We start from the raw sequence: 21849 nt of genomic DNA on the forward strand, positions 1-21849 counted from the left end.
GGATTGTATGACCGACGCATATTGTTGTACCAGCCTAGACACATAAGACGCTTTTACATTGTTGATGAACATGTTGCTGCATGGTTCCGAAACACTGCTCAGCTCTAGCCATTTATCATCAATGGACTTGTTGAAAGCCAGCCTCATGGGTCTGAAGAGTTCCTGTCCACTTATGAACATCATAACATGTTCTGGCGATATAGAACTGAGCATGTCTAAATCAAGCCTGCTGCCTCCGATATATAAAATGTGTAATTGAGCTGCAATAGACACCACTAATCTATCTGTCCATCAGCTCATTCTCATTCTCCATATTGATATGAACGAGGAGTGTTGATTTTGATATGGAGAGAGTGGAGAGCTGGGAAGAGGCGCTAAGCTGGATTAGGTAAGGCAAGGCTGATCCACTTCGACTTTATTATGGAGGAACCACTTGAGGGATTATCGTCTACGGAGTATGCTGGTTGCCATCAGCAAACCATCATTTCTGCATTTTCTACTCTGTGCATGTTATGACAGAGGACCTACACGGCCATGGCTCCGAGACCTGATCTTCTCAGCCCCTCCCTCCTCTCCCCCGGTGATTACGACGATGACGCCTCCTCCTTGCGATCCGTATCAGAGCAGGACTCTGACTCCGATGACGACGAATTCCTTCGCAAGTCTCGCACTACACTAGAGCTGGCCGAACATGATCGTGCAGTTCTGGAAGAGGAGGAAGAGATGGAGAAGCTGTTGGTCAGAAGCGGGCCAACTCATGGTCTGCGACGGATCTTCAGCCCGAACGGCAGCAGCGTCAAGATCGGGAAATATGAGCGGAATCGGGACAGAAGGAGGAAGCGCCACGATGAGCGCAGACGGCGTCGTCGTAGTGCGGCAGGAGAAAATGGAGAGCTAATGTATGAGATGGAAGAGGGCTATCGAGAGTCCGAATCCTCGCTCCTGAGCGGCTCGTCGTCGGAACTAGACCAGCGATTGGAGAAGCAGTACGCGGATGTTCGGGTAAGGGTGGACTCTTGATTCGGTTCTGTTCAATTCAGACTGCTAATCCACTGTAGCCGCGGCGAATTCCTTGGACGAAGTTAATACTGGTCTTTGCGGCGGTCTTGGTTTTGTTCCTAATATTCCTGCTGGGTGCATACAAAGCCTCAAGTGGCTTTCGGGCTTCGCACTCTCACCAGCGTCTACTTTCCAACGGCACCGCTCTCTTTGGTCCTACCACCATATTAGTTTCTCTCGACGGATTCCGGGCCGACTTTCTCGATCGTGGTCTCACGCCGACGCTGAACGCGCTTATAGCAGAAGGCGTTTCGCCACAGTATATGCTCCCCAGCTTCCCCAGCGTCACATTTCCCAACCACTTCACTCTGGTCACGGGTTTATATCCAGAAAGCCACGGTATCGTGAGCAATACTTTCTGGGACCCTTCCCTAAAGGAAAATTTCCACTACACCAACCAGTCAAGCAGCATGCAGCCTAAGTGGTGGAATGCCGAACCCCTGTGGATGACCGCCGAAAGACACGGCCTTAAAACCGGGATTCATATGTGGCCTGGCTCCGAAGCGCACATTGGAGGAGTAGACCCAACATACTTGGACAAGTACAACGGGTCAGAAGAGCTCCCGCGAAAAGTCGACCGGATCCTGGAGCTGCTCGACTTGCCAGGCGCGGAAGAAGAGTCCTTGATTGTCCCCGAGCGACCGCAGTTCATCGCTGCATATGTTCCCAATGTTGACGCAGATGGACACAAGTTTGGCCCTAACAGTACTGAGATCCGAAATACAATCGCACAGGTTGACAGCATGTTGGCCGACCTGATGTCGGCCCTTCACAGTCGCAACCTGACCGATATTGTCAACCTTGTTATTGTTTCTGACCATGGTATGGCCACAACCGCTACGGAACGATTGATACAATTGGATGATTTCATTGATCCTAGTCTGGTCGATCGTATAGACGGATGGCCATTGCGCGGTATCCGGCCGAAAAAGCCTGAGGATCTTGAGACGTTGCAAAATCAGCTGGAAAACCTGACGCAACAATACCCACACGCAGTGGAAGTCTACACACGGGAGACAATGCCTGAGCGATATCACTTTTCCAGCAATGACCGAATTGCTCCCCTTTGGGTAATCCCTAAGACGGGGTGGGCCATCGTCGAACGACCAGACTTTGATGCTCAAGAGGCCATCCGAACTGGAAGAGTCTATCATCCAAAGGGTGTCCATGGTTACGACCATGAGCATCCTCTGATGCGCGCCATCTTCATTGCTAGGGGGCCTGCGTTTCCTCATCCCCCCAACAGCCGGCTGGAAGTTTTCCGTAAGCAAATCTTCTCCTACAGCAGGAAGATCCGAGTATAAGCTAACATGGGTTGCAGAGAATATCAATGTATATAACTTGGTCTGCGATTCTCTGGGAATTGATCCGCTTCCCAACAACGGAACGCTGCGCCTTCCTCTACAGCCAGTGGGCCTTCATTCTGATCAAGATGCGCCGGTTGTCGACAAGCCTGCCGACCCTCCAATCAGCAGCGCTAGCGTGAGCGTAATCCCCTCGCAGACCATGACACCGGCCTCAACTCCATCAGAGGTGTCGTCAACAGCTTTTATCCAGCCAACTTCACCGTCTGAAAATGAGTCCAGCTCGGAGCCGCAAAACGAACCGGAAAGCGACGACGAGCAGGGCCCTACTTGGTGGGGAACCCTCTGGAGCAAAGTTGAGGAGCTCAAGGAATGGGCTACTGATATAATCGAGACCGTCAAGGACAATATCGTGTAAATTTGGATAGACGGGGCGATGTTACGAGATGACGTCGATGTCTCATTTAGTGGAGCGTTCCATGTTGATAGAGCCGACTATTGTCGGAGTAATAATCTAGATAGATACCCCTTTGCTTGTTAGATGAATGCATATCCAACAACCATAGAAGCATGAGTAAATACTAACCCATCAACCATGGAGCAGTGGCTGGCCAAACCAAGCCCATTTTGGAACCCCGATCGCTAGCTTTTGCACTTTGCTCACTATAAATGTGGGCCATCTCAGATCAGCTGTGGACCTGCGGCAAACTGATGCGGCGCATCTCGATCGTTGAATGGCTCCGCAGGACTGAGTCAGTCCAGCACAGTGCCACCCGAGTTTTGCCCAACTTGATCTCCGACAAGGGTCCCACCTAGCTTCTTATTCATTTGATTGGAGTCATATGCGCGGCACAGTCAGTTAAATGACGCCGCAGTGACACCGGCCTTTCTGCATGGGGCTTACGACCATGAGGCTCTTGCTGTGGGCCCAGGCTGGCCTTGTTGATGCCTATTGTTTCCGCTGTGCAACATGCGCGCGGACCTACAAGGCTACCGGCATATAAAGGCCTGAGAAATCGTATATAATGAGCGATGAAGACAGCTGGACTTCTTCCTCTTCGTCATTGATTTCTGACTGTCATCGATATCGCGTCCACGGCTACGCCGAACATGGCGTCGTATTTGGACCACAATATCAGCAATAATAGCAGAAATGCCACCACCATCGACACGGCTGTCCTGGACGCCTTTATACCGGGCTACTCTGTCCTCTCTCGCTTTCTGGTCTCGTACCTCCAGATCGATCTATCGTACTACCTGCCCTTCCTTGTGATGGCGGCTGCAGCGACCGCCTCCCTGCGCTACAGTATTAAAAGAATTATCCGTCTACTGGGGGAACACTTCACCTCGACGGCGGAGATCCGTCTCGACGACGAGATTTATAATTATCTCATGTTCTGGATGGCGCAGCAGCCGTTCACGAAGCGGACGACGCATTTCGTCGCGGGGACGAAGATCAGCAGCGGGATGCGGTACTGGGATTCCGATAACGGCGAGGGGTCAGACGACGAGGATTTCTGCGAGGATGACGACAGCGGCAGCGGGGACAACAGCGACATGCTGGCCAACTTCGATCGATACTGGAAAAAGGTCATCAGCAAGGACAAGTACCGCACGCTGCGGTTCACGCCCGCCGAAGGCACGCATTACTTCTGGTACAATGGGCGCCCGCTGGCGTTCATCCGGGAGCGGGAGGAGAACAACGGCGGCATGAGTCTGCGGTGGGTGCCGGAGCGGCTGTACCTGTCGTGTCTGGGAAGGGACCCCAGCATCCTCAAGGAGCTGCTGGCGGATGCGCAGCGGGCGTATGTGGCGCGCGACGGCAACCGGACGATCATCTACCGCGGGCAGAAGAGCGGGGTGGACGACTTCGACTGGGTGCGGTGTATGGCGCGGCCACCGCGGCCGCTGTCGACGGTTGTGCTGGACGAGGCGCAGAAGCAGGCGTTCATCGACGATATCAAGGAGTATCTGCATCCGAGGACGAGGCGGTGGTATTCGAATCGCGGCATCCCGTACCGCCGGGGGTACCTGCTGCATGGCCCGCCGGGCACGGGCAAGACGAGTCTGTGTTTTGCAGCGAGTGGGCTGCTGGGCTTGACGCTGTATCTGCTCAGTCTAAACTCGAAGAGCCTCGATGAGGATAGTCTGATGTCGCTGTTTTCGGCGCTGCCGCGGCGGTGTATCGTGCTGCTCGAGGACGTTGATAGCGCTGGGATCACGCAGAAGCGCGCAGAGGATGATTCCGCGGCGTCCGCTGTGCTCGTGGAAAAGGACAAGTCCAGCGCCGAGGAGAAGGAGCCCGAAACGAAGGCGAACAAGGGCGTTTCGCTCTCGGGTCTGCTCAATGTCATCGACGGAGTCGCCGCCAGCGAGGGCCGGATCCTCATCATGACCACCAACCATGCGGAGAAGCTGGATCCGGCTCTTCTCCGGCCAGGTCGCGTTGATATGACTATTGCTTTTGGATACGCTGACCGCGATGCAATGCGCGAGCTCTTCTCGGCCATCTATAGCATGCTCGAGGGCGATGCGCGGACATCCAAGATGAAGTCAGTTAGGAAGGCTCCATGGCCAAGGGAGAAACATGTCGACGCTACAGTCACTCAGCGGAAGCGGCAGCACCTGTCAAAAGAAAAGATTGCAGAACTGGCATCCGAGTTTGCATCACGCATCCCAGAGGGTGAATTCACCGCTGCTGAGATCCAGGGTCATCTACTCAACTATAAGAATGAGCCGGAGGCTGCTATCAACGCGGTCGAGGAATGGGTGAGGAGTGTTCGAGCCAAACGGAAGGAGAAGGAACAGTCCAAATGATAGAGATCAGTGATACCCACAACATTATGTGCCCTGAAATTGATACGTTAAACAGATTGCAGCATCATCATGCAATCTGTGAAAGTCCACCCAACTGACAAACAATTGCTAAAATCAAGAAAATGGCTAGTTTACATCCAGTAATAAAGTCTTAAGACTGATATGAATGTGATCATCACAAAGGCGGAAAATATGTAGTAATATGTATAAACAGCTCAGTGGCAGAAAATATTGCAAGGAGAGTATCCATCCACAAGACGCCTCCCAACCCGATCAGTCAATCATAGAAGTGTAACCTGATCGCCATTGATGGCAAGGTTCGCAGCATATGTACAGCGCTTGTTGGGCTCACAGAACCCATGGAAGAGCATCTTGTCACCACATCCACAGACGGTACCTCCACCAGGTGAAGTCAGTCCATAGTCACCGGTCTTGAATAGCTTCTGACCAGTCTTGGCATACGGGCCTGTGATCGATTTCGAGGTGGCCCATCGCACATCGTACTTGGGGTCCGTAAAACAGTGGGTAGAATAGAAAAGGAAGTACGTGTCGCCGTGCAGAATCAGATTGGGAGCTTCGACCAAAGGTCCGTCGGTATCGTCACGGTCAAGTATCGGAACGGCATCGCCAAGCGGCGTAAAGCCGTCGTCTGCCACCCTCTGCAGAAGAATCGGCGTAGATACCAGAGGAGGAACGCCGTTGTTGCAGTCTCCACCATGACCGATGCTATTGCCGTCTACTTTGAAGACAACGTAGCGGCTACCATCTTTGTCGAGGAATCCCGCCGGGTCGATCGAGCCTCCCTGATCCAGCCGGCATGATAATGGCGTCTCGTTCGGCACATATGGTCCTCTGGGGTCTTTCTCTTTAGAGACAGCGACACCCACGCAATGATGCCTCACCATCTCTTTAGCCTCGCCTGAATAGTACATAACATAATAGCCATCGTTCTGGAAGTAACTTAGTGGCTGCTGAGTAGAAATATACCAGAGAACATACCCTTCTGATAACATCTGGAGCCCAGTGATCTATTTCAGTCTCCCACCCTGCAAGCGTTGGCAGTGCCTCGATGTCGAGAAGAGTCCACGTGTTGAAATCTTGGGATCTAGCCACCTGGACGCGCTTGCCATTGCCGTTTGTACTAAAGGCATACCATGCCCCTTCTGCATCCTGTACAAAACTAGGGTCCGGAAAGTCTGAATTGATTGCCATCCACGGCCCTCTGGCTCGCTTCTCAACGGGGGAAGCAAAGACAGCTGTCATGGTAAGGCCCAAGGCCCAGAATGTTGATCGAGGAAGCCACATGCTTGCTGAATGGATGGACACAACAGAGAAAGGAGATCGTCGAGTTTAACTCTGTGTCAGCGAACCTCAGGCTCACAATCTGACGATCTCTCTTCGGATCAACGCAAGAAAGAATTCTACATTACGTCTGTAGAGCTCGGGATGCGTCATTGCTTTATACTCATTTGCTTTCGGCATTGCCGAGAAAGGGAGGACCGGCATTCCCAGCCTGAATTGTCCTTCGACAACTAGCACAATTCAATTTTTCGTCGACGAAATCAGCAGTCATGCGATATCGCCCAACGACAAGTATGCGGCAAGTGGATTCGAGCATTGAGATAGCGGCTGGGCCTGCTGGCCTGGACGTTGGGTGCATTATGCAGCATATTAGGCAAGGATCGCTGTAGAAACAACATTTGGTATCATCGGACATTCACTGGGTCATCAACATAAACAACAATAGTAAGCAGTATTGAACCATGTTTGGGCCATCGTTTGGCTGAGGTGGCGCATATTTGTCGGTTCTGAACAATGACCGAGAGACTAATGCCCATACGACTGTAACACTCGGTCACTGGGTCCTCGTGGATCTTACAGAGCCAAGGAATTTCAATAAGCCCGTAATCTGTATGGTGGACAAAGAAGCCGTGATGAGCCAGAAAAGCGAATGCAACAACCTGCAAATCCACTATCATCTGAAGACTCAAGTATATCCGAAAACGGCAGTCGAAGCATGAGTTGTGGAGAAGTCCCGATGCCAAGCTGCCGATCATTTTGTGGGGACTGGCATCTATCAAGTCCTGACGATTCAGTAGCAGGAATATGACCCTTCATCATGGCACACGGATGATATGCTCCGACACTGTGACCTGTGAATGGTGCATTGAGAGCGCATTATTCGCTCAGGGGAGCGACGCAAGGGCGATGCAGACCGCCCATACCCGAGAAATGTGGCTCGCTCGGGCTATTGGTTATGAGGATCGAGGCCAGCCTCTGTGGTGGACCTGGTGAGAAAAATGGTGAGCGAATAGTTACTGCAAGGAGTAACATGCGAGAGGCTCCCATGTTAGTTCGACTGGACGCACTTACAATAGGGTCCTTCCAAAGAACTTTTCCATGCTTCTGCATTTTTTTCCCCTCAAGTACTAGTGCGCTGTGGACACCAGGCCCTTGCTTATCTCCTGCCGGTCGGTATGATTCAAGCCAATCACAATAATGAAGACGTCCAAACGCCATGCATGATCTGGTGTCAGACGCTTTCGGAAAGGCAGATAAGTTGAACAAATAGTGTTGTGTTTGTCCAATATGACCACAAACGGCCGACGAAATCCATGTGCCATGTGAGACTTGGCGACTCCCAGCAGTCCAGCCGGCGAGTTCGTTCTCTACTGGAGAAGCAGAATAGTATGGTCTTGCCCGGTTCTCAAGTTGACGAATGGCACCAGACTTAGAAGAAGTGCCGTCCACCAGAATCTCAACACATGGCTAAGCGCGCAAGGATCCCTGCGTATGTAAGGTGTGCGTGTCGATTATCAAGTTATTCCGGGTCATTTGTGGTTTCACACAGACTATTATGCTTCCCGAAGGCCTTAGCCTCGATAAAGCGCGCAGGATAAAGGGAATTCATCAGAATCTATGCCCGATCCTGAAAAACTTCCCACAAAAATCTCCTCGGGTGAGCCCAACGGTAGTTGAAAGACAGTCGGCTATGGTGTGAATGCTTGCTGGTCATCCTCGCTAAGAACTTGTTCTGTTGCCCTTAATGGGCATCATTAGGTTGTGTTGGCAGCTTGGCAGGAAGTCATGAGTCTTAGAATGGCACTTCCATCAGAAGACCTCTACCCCACAAGTCGATGATCTGCATCTAGGGCTGGGACGTTAACGCCTAAATCTTGGATGCGGGCCACCAGATTAGCTAGTACGCCTCAAGTGCCGCCGCATGGTAGCATGGATGTGCTTTTGGCTGGACTCACTACCTTAGCTTCAACCACTGAGCGGATAGGATATCATGGAAAGAGAGTCATGCGAGACCCTTCTTCGACTTAACCCCACAGTCTCAGCGTTTAAGTTTTAAGTGACTCAATCCTAAATCGTGGAGAGAAACGGGCATCATGCTACCCCCAGGTCACTGGATCATTTAGCTGCTCGCGCCGAGTCACTAAACCACTCTAGATAAAGTGCAGGAGCAAACCAACATCAACCGGGGATATTCGTAGAGCTCACTGGTGCATAACAGGCCGTTGATCAGATATTTTCCATGAGGTTTAAGTGACCTGACCAGGTTGCAAGCGGATACGGTCGGATGCAGTCTGCCTCAAGACTGGCAAAGAGTCAGGCCAATTAGTCTGTTCAGCTGGTTGATTCAGTAAAGGCCCTTGAACCCCCATGGAGGGGTAGTTACATGATGATGAAAGAGATGAGAAAGCAAGACAAAGCAGAAAGCAGATGTCGTGTGGCAGGTGATGCCCTCAGGTCTACCGATTAGGTAACCAGACTTACCGTGAATTTTTGCGTAGAAACAAGGAGGAGAGAAACAGGCTACGTCCTAATTGGAAAGTTTGACATTCATTGTTCAAGGCGTAGTATAATTTTCCAAGAGACGTATACACATAAGCAAGCCAGTAAAGCATAAGAGACCAAGCCCCCATAACTCCAGATATATGCACGGAAATATAACATTAGCATGCCGATTCTCATTTCACACGAGAGCCGGTGAGAAGCCATGATTCAAAGGGGGCCCCTCGCGCCTGCTTCTTCCCATTCTGCTGGGAATTGTACAGCACAGGCTCAAAGTCACAGGAGGCAGCGTACTGCCTAATCAAGTATCTCCAATAACACGACTCCGCCGCCGGAGTCAAGTATCGATCACGAAACGTCCTCACCGCGTTATCGGCGATCCGTTCCGCAATCTCAGGATTATCAATGAGGAAGCTGATCTTCCGATCGAGGTCCGAGAAGTCCCGCTCGACCTCCACGTAATTCGCTTCAGGACCAGACGCAATCAGCGCCGCATGGTGCGCCTCTCGCCAGACCAGCTTGTGCGAGACGACCACCGACCGGCAGTTGAGCAGGTACTTCCCGCGGCCGGAGAAGCTGCGCCCTTCTGTATGCGCCAGGAACATGTACCGGCAGTGTTCCTCCATCGGCAGCAGGTTGTACCGAACGTCATTCTCGTTGTCCCAGTCGATAACCCGAATGCTGGCCCAGCTTCTTCCCTGCGCTGCTTTCAGCAGCTTTCCCCTGAGCTCGGGATTCGTCGCCACGCTGCCGCGCCACACGAGCTGTTTCTTCTTCTCTTTGAATTTCATTCCGGGCATCAGGGAGCCGTCGGGGTGCACTTCGCCCTCGTCCACAGCGGCAATGCGCCTCCGGATATCCTTGTACGGGCCAACCTTGACTTCCGGCCACGCCCAGTACCCAAAGTCCGGCATGAGCCAGATACTCTCGTCCTCGTCGCGCTTGGAATACGACCACACAGGCCCGGGAACATTGCTGAAATCATCTGCCGTGAATACAAATTCGATATTAGGCAAACTGTGTCGGTCCGGAAACGACTGTAGGGCGCGATGCAGGGAGTTCAGCGTTGCCCTTGCTCGGGAGTAGGTATACGGCTGCGCCGCATAGTCGATGATATACAACTAAGCCACAGACTGTTAACAAAGATGCGTTCACGGACGAGTAGACACGCTACAGAGCACCGACTTACCTCTCCCCTCCAGATCGCGGCCCGCACCATCCCATCCTCAACTACAACATCATCCACCTCCTTAAACGTAATCCGCCTCTCCTTCCGCCGAGTCGCAGTCTTCTCAATCTCAACAAAGAGCTTTGGAAACGCTATCCGACACTGCTCATCCGAAAGACCGTGGTTATCCCCATCGCGCTGAAACTCAAACTCCCAGTTCGCGTCGGTGTGGTTTGTCGAGGTACAGTGAGGGCTTGGCGGGATCGTCTTCAGTGAATTCTTCAGGGCGTATTTAGCATAGTCGGTTGAATATTGAGATCCCAGGATAAGGAATGTGACGATGATCAGTGAGATTGCGGTGCCTGGAACCAGGAAGCGGGTCCAGGGGGATTGTCCCTGCGTCCAGCGCATTGGGATTATACTCGTACAACGAAGTAAGATATATATAAAATTGATGATAAATGTATGAGCAGACTCTGGACAGTAAAATTGAGTACTTGAGAAGCACTGGGACAATTGGCGGTCCTCGCTTATCGAAGCTCTATCGCTCTCAGTCTGATAAACAAGTGGTTATGTTACCATGGCAACAGCCAAACCCTGGTATGACATCAGAGTACAGGCTCATCCAAGCCATTCTAGTCTATCTGATGCATTTATCTTCGGGAATTAAGGGAAATAATATAGACCACGGCACTATGGGCCATAGAGGCCCGGGCTTTCGTGTTATATCGACGGGTCAAATCTATGTATCAGAACAATATATCTCAAGTATGTACAAGGGGATCCGAGTGCCACAAGTAGCAGATGTATGTATTCAGGGGTATCTCAAAAGGAACCAGAAAAGAATGAAACAGAGGGTACAGTCAACGGATGACGTATCGACGCCCGATTCTCAGCTCAACCAGCGAACAGAAACGTGGGAAGGAATAAACAAATTGTTGCGGATTGGAAGGTTAGCCAGTCAACAGAACCGTAGAATGTACAAGTGACAGCATGGATCAATAGCTCCGCGTTTGGGAAGCCATGCAATCGGCTTCACATTAATTTCCGTTGGGTGAAGCACGAGAAGCGCCGTTGCTAAAGTAGCTCTCGTCAATCTTCAAAATCCATTCGACCTTTTGCGCCTCCGTCCGTGCTGCAAAGAGGTATGTGTTTTGTGTTCCATAGATTGCAAACACGTTGGGACGGCCTTTTGCAGACACTCCGCTGTCGGACCCGGAAAGCAGTCGTGCAAAGTCCGGATCGTGGTCAACACGGGAGTTGCGCAAGTTGATAGCGTTGATCTCATCGCCGTCCGGAACAGAGTATATGTGGAGATACGGTCGGCGGAGTTCAACAAAACGTCGCACCCAATGACTGTTTGTGTCATCCGGGGTCAGTAGGTAGCCGGATTTCAAGGAAGATGTGTTCTTCGGGAGTGTCTGTATCGTTGCGATGAACCGTGGCTTTAATAGTTCCTGGTCTGATACAGAACTGCCATCATCAGATGCTAGTGAAGTCTGCTTCGCGCGCGTCAGGGAAGCTGCTCCGTCTGAGGGAGGCTCTGTGTTGCTTCGAACAAGGATTGCTTCAATGGGGTCGGTCTTTGTAGCCCAAAGATCGAGATATTTCCGAAGCAGTCTCGTTTTTCGCTCATTCAATTCTTGGCTCCGTAGAGGTGTTGATCGTCCGCTTCTGACTGGCGAAGGAGCAAGGCTATTGGCACTGAGAGCCCCTTTGGCTGCATTCAGCTCAGCAAGACGCCGGCGTCGTTTGCGAGCTGCAATGTAATCCCGCACCAGTGAAACCTTTCGAGGTGACCACCTTGCCAGAAGTTCCTCACCTTTCACATAATCGTTCTGTGTGTTCATGCGCCAGAGATCAGCGGCACGCTTGGCAGAAACTGGACGGATGGCTAGAGAGAACATGCGAACTGTTGAGTGGACAATCCGAGTCGAATTGAAAAGCTGTTTGAACATGGACTGTGGCCGCACATAGGTTCGCCCTTGAATCTGAAGTGTGAGATCTACCTCGAATGGGACAGGATCTTGTAAACGGGAGGATGTAAGATCCCAGCGAACCGTAACCTGCACGCGATACTTGTCCGCAGTAACACGATCAAGCAGCAGAGAACCATGTAAGCTCGAGTCCCATTGAGCGACCAACGTGACGTTAGATGTCCCATCAGCATTATCTTTCACGAGAGGCTCCTGCACAAACTTCAATGGCACATCCGGGGTCTGAAGGTCTTGGTCGGGAATCTTGCCCCATGGATCCAGCAGTCTCACAGAACCAACGCGGATATTGGTCAGGTCGTCCCAGGGAAGACTCTCGGTGGAGTTATAGGTTAGACTGACCAGAATACGACGTTGCAGACCTTGGTGTAGTTGATACGTGCCCGCATCGAGACTGTTGCTTTGTACCACCTCGACAGGAAGGTACTCGCCAGACTCTGCCAATTCCAGGACTTGCACCCTAGCAAATACATCATGTCTCTCTTCAGAAAAGAACTCTGATTCAGCTATGCGCGGGGCCTTGCGTTTCTGGGGAGACAACTCCGCGGAATCGCGCATCTCGTCCCAACTGATGAGCTTATCCAGATGCATCTGCGTCACACGTGCATAGATGCAGATCTTAAGAGCTGACGTTCTGGGACTTGAAAGAGGCAAGCTCATGCTATGCACACTTTCAAAGCGGATAGGACTCTCATCAAAGCCGCTGATCATCTGCGTGGTAGTAGCTCCTCCTTCTTCGGAGATACCCGGAACAAAGAGTTGGGCATGCACATCTGTCCCCTCCCATTCAGCAAAGCCAACCATATCACGCATGACCACATTGAATTTGAGCGTAGATGACGGCGCCTGTGCCGATGAGGGCTCCAGTGACAATCTGACTATACCCACAACGTTTTGTGTGTACGGCGAAATGACCTCGACAGAAAAGTCCTGAACTCGCGTCTCAAAGACAGCTGTGAGGGGGATGTCGGCATCACCCACAAGAGAGTACTGCGGTGAGCATGGCTCGGAAAAAGGGTTCTCAAGCCTGAAGTGCTGGATGTAGTCTGGACGATCTATGTACTGGTGCAATTGGCGCATGGCCTGGAGGCGGCGTTGAAGCTTCTCGATCGACCAAAGATGGATGACGCGCTGTTTGGAGTCGATCACCCGAACTGCAATGCAAGGCTTCTTGGCCTCCTCTAGAACGATATCCTCATCCCCCGAGATGCCGTTGAGCACGAGGTCATAAGACGATGCCATATTGTGTCCATGGTCAATGATTGCGAATTGAAAACTGACATTCTTGTCCATGATCTGGCTCATTACCTGGGCTTCTTTCAAGAGCGATGCATGCTGAAGTATCTTCTCAGCCATGCGGATGTAGTTTTGCTGGGACCAGTGCCGAAAAACTGACGTTGCAATCCCGATTTCTCGTTCATCCAATTTTGCAAAGCCATTTTCGTATATTCTCGGCACTGGCTGGCCCATTTCTTTCATATGGTTCTCAAACGCCTCTTTCTGTTTCCTTAGTTGCTCTTCGTACTCCTCTTTTGTCGCCCTGAGGGTTTCTTCCATCCTTTCTTTCTCTAAACGTAAGTCATCGGCGTCTTGATCGGAGGCCTCAGCAATTCTAAGTTTGTCTTTGAATTCCTCCTTCTGCTTGTCCAATTGCCGCTGCATGTCCTGTCGGGCAGCCTGCAATGTGAAGTCGCTTCCATTTTGTCCTTCGCCATCGTACTGCTGGCCAGGGGTCCCGGGCATGGTGATGGCGGTGTCAAGCGAAAAATTGTCAATGGTACCATTGGACATATACTTGTCGCGAACTGGGAATGAGCTCAGCGAATCTGAATCGTCCTCATTGTCTACAAGTCCTCGACGTGTTGCTCGCACTTTCTGCACGTCCTCGAACAGGGCATCCAGTTCGTCGTCCGGCATATGCGAGATGTGATCAGGACCCAGGACCGCACTGACAGCTTCACGACGAGCGTAAAACCAATCTGATTCGCCACCTCGTTGCGCTTGCATTGGCGAGTCGGCCCTACTTGAGTCTCCATCCAGCTCTGAGCCTGTCTTGCTCATAGTTCGATCGTGTGTTTTGGCCGGCGCCGGAGACCCAAGTTGACTGGTGGTGACAGAATGGCGCAGCAAACTTTGCTCAACCCTTTCAGCGCGAGCCTCTTGCGGATGGTTGAAACGAAAGATGTGGAAATCGCCGAGGATTATCCGAAAACCGCTTTTGAGACGCTTGGGTTTGTCGATTCGCAAACCGTTAACCATGACTGCCGCACCCTCACTGGGTACAATAGTAACGACATTATCGACATTTTCAAACGTGCAATGGTTGGGAAGGATCTTGGAGCCATTCAGTCTGATCTCAACATGACTCCCTTGTTCCATGTTTCCAACGGTTGTAGTTCCAGGCTTTATATTGTAGACAAGACATTCAGCAAGTAGCGGGTCGTCGCTCAGGTTGACCAAATGGGGCATTTTCTTCGGAGTGCTCAAGCCAATGAAACCCTTCTCAATACTGATACCGAGCTCTTCAAGCGCGGCCTCACGTTCTCGATGGATTTGCTCCGTTTTCTCTAATTTTTCCTCCCAGGTCTGGTTCAAGTCCTTGTAGAGCTTTTCGCTTTGATTCAGCTGTTCCACGATCTCTGCCTTGCTGACCTTGGTGATAGTACCGTCTGCCTTCTGGATCGAAACCATCTGCTTCTCCAGAGGTGTGTCAGGTGGATAGTATTCCTCCGCAGGCATACCTCCAGCTGCTCCAGCCGTCGCGCCGCCTCCAAGCTTAGCTCTGAGCTGTGCTAACTCCTCCTTTAGTTCTCTGATCATTCTGGCATTCGGATCTTCATTGACCACGGCATGGTTCTTGATCCGTTTTGCGGAATCGGCGTAGCGCAGAGTACTCAGAGTCTCGTCGAAGTTGATATCGGCAGGCGATATAGCCGCAATCATCGCTGTCATCGAATTACCTCCCAGAGAATCCTTCAACAACCACGTCAAGATGGAATCTCGGTATGGGACCATTGAAGCATTCTTCTTTTTGCCAGAGGTAACGTCTGCGAGAGCTGCAATGACACGACCGAGAGTTGATAACGAACGGTTGATTTCCGCTCCTTCTTTCAAGCGGGCGCCAGTGGCCCCTGTAGAATTTGCTCTCTCTGAACCGGCAAGATCAACCAGACTGATTCTTGACACCTTCTCTGTATCCATCGAGGTCTCGGCATCGTGGCGTTTCTGCGTCAAGGTCAGGGTGAAAACGGCATGCGATCGACTGGAGGTCTCGTTCATGTTCGTGGCGGCCACTGTTCTGGCTTTGTTACCCTCGTCCATCAGGTGGTCAATCTCCTCGAAAGAGCGCACGGCGAGTTTCGCAAGGTCTTCGACATATGGACCGGTTGACGGATGCTCACGGACTTTGAGGTTACCCTTGTTTGAAGGGTTGAGCAGATCGCGAACTCTTTCATTGTAGATTTCGAGGTAGGACACTTCGACTGTACAGTTGAGGTTCTTGTCTTCTTGCATCTTGGCTATGCGTTGGAACATCTCCTGGCAGATTCTCGGGATCACACCGTATTCCTTGCCATAACCCATCATCGAATACGACTTTCCGGAACCCGTCTGGCCGTATGCGAAGATACAGTTGTTGTAGCCTTGAAACGCATTATCCAGCAAAGGAACACCCAAATCCGCAAACAGATTATCTTGGCCCGCATAATTGGGAGCATTCTTGTCGAAAGACCAATACGACCTGTCAAAGGCGAAAGTCTTCGGCCCCTCCACCGCACCTTTTCCGCCAGCTTTTCGCGATTTCTCGTCAGCGCCGGGCGGTGGTATGAGGATGGTCTGGTTTCCTTTCATCTGCACGATACATTTTGCCCCTCTATCGATTTCTGCCGGCCAGTACCCAATCGGTCAGCGGACATTCAATCATCGGAGGACCGCGAGTTCTCACCTCTGCTATTGAACGGTCGCACTCTCACCACCACCTTAATGTTTCCGCCGCCTCCTGGAGCCATTTTGACTTACGCCCCATACACTCGGGGACCGCTATGCACCTCCAGTTGCCAAAGAGTCGAGTCCCAGGGGACGGGCGCAAGCGCCAGGGGTTGGGTAACACCGATGTCGCGACCGCCGCAAAGTGCGCTGTGTTCTGGAGAAATCGCAATAGGTGTTTCTCAGGGCCTCCTGGGACTGTAATGAAGCTGTTTGTAGTTTTTTGTTGGTGTTGTTCCGGTGGTTTCGAGATCCCAATTCAACATCAACAAAAGACGTCATGTAGTTTGTTTTCGGGCCGTCATATGCTGTTTCCAGGGGAATCTAGTCAATGGTTAATCGAGTCCGTAGGTCGTCAGTCTGCCATGTGCGCGCAACCCTTCGGTGCGAACTGTCTAGAAACGTGATTGACGCGAAGGCAGCAGAGAAGCGCGCTAGGACAATCGAGCTGAGATTGCCTGGGAGGCTCCGTGCTCTACACTGGGAGGTTGTATTATTATTTCCCAGCGGCACGGGGAACAGCCACATGAGACTCCGACCGAAAAGGCGGGATCGAGGGGTGCATTAGGTAAGCAGCCAATCAAATTGCACATCCCCCTCCATCCCCTTCTGCCCTCCCATGGACTCGCAGAACAAACGCAAGGTACGGAGTATCTACTATGGTACGTACCTTGCTTGGCTCTCCTCTCTGAACTGAGACATGCTTAAGATTAATCTAATCAAGATCTAGGATATTCTGGCCCATTTGTATGTTACCCGGATTGCTAATAGTTACCAAGAATCACCACATGGCTTGAACGGAGCAACCGAATCAAATGGGACAGCGACGACTGTTCATATTAATTGAGATCAGCGATCATTAATGGCCCCAATCGGTTTACTCCGTTCATGTCCTTGAACAAGGTTTCTGAGCGTAGCGTATCATACGCGGTAGTATACGCGAAGTGTTGCGAGCTGAAGGCGCGAGTGGTCTAATCGCCGCAGCTATAATGCAGGAGTAACGCCGAGTTTGGTATCTTCGATAACTCTGGTCTTCGAAAGCACAGCATTCTATCTTCTGATGAAAGGCTAACTACCTATGTCGCCGCCATCCATGGCTTCTTTGTCTCCTCAGTGGATTAATTAGTGTAGATCTATGCAAGGGGTATTACATTTTAGATTTCATTGATGGCCAGCAGCCCATCACATTTCTCACCAAATGATTGCGTCTTGCGCAAACCGGGTAACGACTTCTATAGCGAAGCTCTATTCAAGAGATAGGCCTTGGCACTCCAAGCGGATGAAGAGACATGGCTCTTCTGACTTGGTTTCAAGAGTCGGAAGTTCTTCCGGCGTCTCTCTGATTCTAGTATTGGTTTTGCATGGCAGCGAGAATGTGGCGAGGAGGAATTCGCTGAAGGGCGTGTCTTCTCGACTTCCGAGGCCTATCCGCGGAAGGTGTTCAATTGTTCAGTGAGAGAATGATAGGATTTTCGCATGTAGATGGCGGCTTTGTCGTCACTCAAGTACAGCTGCGTCGACTTGCTGCACCGGGGCGATGCAAGAGTCATCCGGCTGAGGTTCCAGCAGCAAAGATGAGCGTCTCGATTCCCGATAGCACCATAAATAGTGGCCTCACAACTTAAGTCATCTGATCTTATAGTCCTGACGTATAGGAGACCGTACCTTGGCTAGCACATGCCACGTTGGGATGTTGGTCGAAGTTGGCATTCAAAAAGTCATGACAAATCGACCATGGCTCTTATAAAGGTTCCAGTTCAGTGTGCAGTGAGACATATGCGCTGTGACTTCGACATATAAGTTAGACGTGCAGCATACCTAACAGCAGCCTAGCATATATAACATTGAGGCATGGGTCCCATCACTGCGAGTCCCGTCGCTTTTAGTCTCAAACTGGCAAATTTTATAGATATTGGGATCGACGAGCTTATTCCATCGGAGGCCCTCACTCGCATGTTCAACAAGGCCCCTTCCGGATTGTTGAAGGCATGTTCAACGTCCTGATTCAGGTCATATCGGCCCTCATGTGTTCCATCCAGGCCTCTTCTACCGCTCTGGACTCCTCATCAGTCTCACAGAAGTTGGGAAATCCCAAATTTGTATATAGGGATATGTATTCCATGTACCAAGCTTAAGGGGTCGGCGAAGCCTAAGTCCGAGACGAATTGAAGGCTGGATCCGTAGGAGTAGAAGAGAGCTATGCTCTTTCATTGTCATTGTATGTTGAACCTGGTCACTATGTCCTAGCAATTTACTGTAAAGCAAGACGAACCGGTTAGCACTTGCGCAAAATTAGCGGGGAGAGATTGTACCAGTGTCGGTTCAGCACTGCTGCTAACTCTAGAAGACGTTCCGGACGAACTTATTGAATGGGACTACGCCCTGACGTGGGTCGGCATTGAGACAGGGAAAGAGTATATTCTGCTCTCGTTCCAAAAGGCAGGACTGGGTGCGCTATGGGAGACGCGGGATCCAAGGAGTTTGCTGACACTGAGGCTTCGTACATGGTGGCGTTCCTGGAGGCTGTCAAGGTGAAGTATGGCGAGATGGAGATGTTGTGATGGATGTTATTGGTGTGAGTAAGGTTGTTGTCGAGACTCTTCGGGCTGTATTGAGAGAGGAGTCATGAAGTGACGACATCTGCTTCAGATCTCGTGGTAGTAGAGACTGGCTGTATACTCTGCTTTTGGAGTTAGTGTCTTCAAGTATTAAGGTTTTAAACGTTATGCCATATAGCCACATTATGCAGGATGTATCTTCACTTTGAACTTACAGAATGGATTCAGTGGGTATCTGCACCAAGAACCAGGATAAATTTTCCTGTTAGTGACCGCAGATATAACATAACAAGTCAGGGCAACCCAACCAATAGCTCCCACAAGGCCAGATGATCAATCAAAAAGATAAGTGATCATTTAATTCTGTTACTGCCTCTAATGAGAATCTTCTGGATATATGACGTAGAAGAGGAAGCATATTTGCATATATTCCGATTCCAATGGATTAACAATCCATTTTCTACAGCAAAGATATCTAGCGGGGCATGTATGTATGCCCGTTGACGTGGTAGTTCTACTTAGTGCCCAACCTAGTAGTCTCAACCTGTCATATATGACAGTGTTCCCATCTCTGTGGAAGACATTGCGTATGGTCATCTCAAACGTAGTATTCATGACTTGCCTTCTTTCGGCTGGCTATATGGTCTACTTGCTCTGTGTTTTCCTACGGACAAAGATCTCTTGCTTCCCTCAGTAGTGCAAAGATGCTCTAGGAGGTGGGAAACTGCTGCTGCGTCCATTGACCTATCTGAAAGTATGAACATCGTGCGGAGGAATGCCGGATGAAAAGCAGAATCTGGATGGGACGGTAGAATGGTACAGGCCCCATTTATCTGCATCCCCAAAGACGATGTCAACAAGTTCTATTGGTAAACGACAACGTCATTGCAGTCGGTTATTGCTACTTCTTCTACATTTGTCAATGGATAAAGGTTTTTTAGGGGTCAGCCATCAAGGGGTGTCGAGGTCAAATTTGCCTCCCTTGAACCAGGCAGCAGAACTCACGCGAAGCTCGGAGATCAAGACTTCCAGTCATAGACGAGAGATAGGAGCAGGATAGCTAGTCATGAAACAGCTACGATGACAAGGCAGGAACCAGTAGAGTTGGCCTAGAACATGATAACAACAGACGTCAGCTCCAGTATGGGGTTATGAGCGCTTCCAGAAGAGCCAGGATGCCCCGTCACAGCTGTATGGCCAATGATACACTGCACTTCTGTGATGCCTCACTGTGTGAGCTGGCGTATCAGGACGTAAGCACTCATCTTGAGTGTCTGATTGGGCGTGTTTGGATGGGGCGAGATTGGACACCCCCCGTTTCGTGCATGCACAACGCCCACCAGCTAACTCTGTCGAGTCCCTGGATAAAATTCATACGAGCAAAGACATATCGGCGTATCATGATATCAACTGCGCCTTGCTAGTCGTATTCCCGTCATGCAAGGCAAATTCGGCGTCAGATGCGGACCTTGACATGGCCATTGGTCGCCTAATGTCCGCGCTTTGCGACTGGCTTGTCCTGGGCTTCATTGAGCACGCTAGACAGCGCCGGTAGCTTATATTCTTGTCAGTTGGTTTGAGTCGTGACTGGAGTGCCTTTTGGTTTGGCACTTATACCTTGTATGAAAATCATACCGAAGGATTCTCTGGTGAAAAGTGCATCTTGACCTGCGGTAAAAAGTGCAAGCCACGATGATATGACAAGGTAGCCATTGTCCAGTTTCGCCCTTACACTTCTAGAACGGCGCATCGAACAAAACAGTGATGGTTCATGTAACACTGCTTTGTGAACCAGAATGAGTCCAATTCTTTTTAGTGCACATGCTTCGGCTAGCTAGGATATTTCAGGCTTCTGACAGGTGAGTGTCTGGTGTGATCATCTCCTTCACACCCTCGAAAGAGAAGCCTCGACATTGACGGAATGTATGGATCTCGGTGACACAGAAGTTGAGTCCACTATACGCGTTTCTCCCAATAGTACTTAGGGTCAAGATGTCTTTGAAACATGAAAGTGTCATGTGTCCTGTGACTTATTGGCTTGTCAATGCGTTGGGTGCCAGATGCCTTATGCCTTGCATTAAGCACAATTGCTCCTCCAGAAATGCAGAAACGTTGTATGGATCCTGCAGCAAATACGCACCTCGCCTGCAAAGCCAGAAAAAGAATATTGACGCTGGGAAGGTAGCTGTGAACTATAAGCCTGTGGATGCGATATATATGTTTTGCACTTTGGACCTTACAGACTGAGGAAGAACATGTACCCGCGTAGCATCTTAGATTGACTATCCTCATGCATCACCGAAGAGCCCTCTGGATCTATGAGCAAGTTCACCTCGAGTTTTCTATCCAGTCTTATACTAGAGCTCAATCCCGACGGTCATTTCCCATGTTGATACTGGCGAGGAGCGGCTGGAGAGGCTGGAGAGGCGGTGTAGGATGCTGTTTGAACTCGCGCCCGCCTGACGTCAGGGTGGCCTGAGCTTTTAGTCCTACCTAAACTCTCAGGCTGTTTGCTTTGCTTCCACGTAATATTAAACTTGTACAACAAATGGACACAGGAAAATATCATGAAAAAAACCGATGTGTCATTTACTGTATGATTTTGTTCGAGTACATCGGAGTCCTTCCCGTCAAATACCGAAGTGTCATAGCACTAAGTCTCTGGCAAATGCTCTCTGAATAATGAACTGTTTACAAGAGCGAAGAGGCCTGTATCCCAAAGCTCAAAGAGAGTACCACTATTCGTAATTGAAGGGTCAAGCTTCCACACGTGGTGTGGGACGGATCGGCGCAATTGTGTCAGTGTGTTGAGTAAGCTGAGGACTGGACAGCTGCTCAGACTAAGGTTTGTGGTACAGATTGGCTCGACTCGAGTCTTATCGGTTTTATGGCTTGGATGATAATCATAAATGAGGTTAATGAATATGAAGGCGCCGTAGATAGAGATAGTACCAGTACTGTTTTACTCGTCATTCTCTTTGCGAACTCTGCTTGTTCTGCATAGATCTGCGATGGGTTGCCGCTGCCTGAGACGTCGAGCTTTTGGAGAGTGTATTACCATGTCGCTTTCTCAACAGCGGAACGAACAGGCAACCCTTCGCTCAGATACTGGTATAATGACGCCACGATTGCTAAGGTGTCATCGAGAGGTTAGAGACCTAGCG

The 21849-nt window shown here is 50.5% G+C and overlaps 5 protein-coding genes across 5 annotated transcripts; 2 read left to right on the top strand and 3 right to left on the bottom strand.

The window, feature by feature from the left end:
• Positions 1-534: 534 nt before the first annotated feature.
• Positions 535-2781, top strand: ALT_3617 (alkaline phosphatase family protein; the record flags this gene model as incomplete). The annotated part of the gene is made up of 3 exons (XM_033556463.2): positions 535-1002; positions 1059-2322; positions 2381-2781. 3 exons carry the CDS (start codon positions 535-537, stop codon positions 2779-2781), a joined length of 2133 nt encoding a protein of 710 aa, XP_033412354.2.
• Positions 2782-3473: 692 nt separating this feature from the next.
• On the top strand, positions 3474-5180 carry ALT_3618 (BCS1 and AAA domain-containing protein; the record flags this gene model as incomplete). Its single annotated transcript, XM_033556462.2, has 1 exon — positions 3474-5180. The coding sequence occupies one exon, from the start codon at positions 3474-3476 to the stop codon at positions 5178-5180; it is 1707 nt and encodes a 568-aa protein (XP_033412353.2).
• A 281-nt stretch (positions 5181-5461) lies between these two features.
• On the bottom strand, positions 5462-6485 carry ALT_3619 (glycoside hydrolase family 43 protein; the record flags this gene model as incomplete). The annotated part of the gene is made up of 2 exons (XM_033556461.2): positions 5462-6130; positions 6180-6485. 2 exons carry the CDS (start codon positions 6483-6485, stop codon positions 5462-5464), a joined length of 975 nt encoding a protein of 324 aa, XP_033412352.2.
• A 2672-nt stretch (positions 6486-9157) lies between these two features.
• Positions 9158-10560, bottom strand: ALT_3620 (uncharacterized protein; the record flags this gene model as incomplete). Its single annotated transcript, XM_033556460.2, has 2 exons — positions 9158-10102; positions 10171-10560. 2 exons carry the CDS (start codon positions 10558-10560, stop codon positions 9158-9160), a joined length of 1335 nt encoding a protein of 444 aa, XP_033412351.1.
• A 629-nt stretch (positions 10561-11189) lies between these two features.
• Positions 11190-15992, bottom strand: ALT_3621 (kinesin-3 motor protein uncA; the record flags this gene model as incomplete). Its single annotated transcript, XM_033556459.2, has 1 exon — positions 11190-15992. The coding sequence occupies one exon, from the start codon at positions 15990-15992 to the stop codon at positions 11190-11192; it is 4803 nt and encodes a 1600-aa protein (XP_033412350.2).
• Between the last annotated feature and the right edge of the window lie 5857 nt (positions 15993-21849).

This window comes from Aspergillus lentulus (assembly GCF_001445615.1).
Source record: "Aspergillus lentulus DNA, contig: Alt08, strain: IFM 54703, whole genome shotgun sequence".
Taxonomy (NCBI): Eukaryota; Fungi; Ascomycota; class Eurotiomycetes; order Eurotiales; family Aspergillaceae; genus Aspergillus; species Aspergillus lentulus.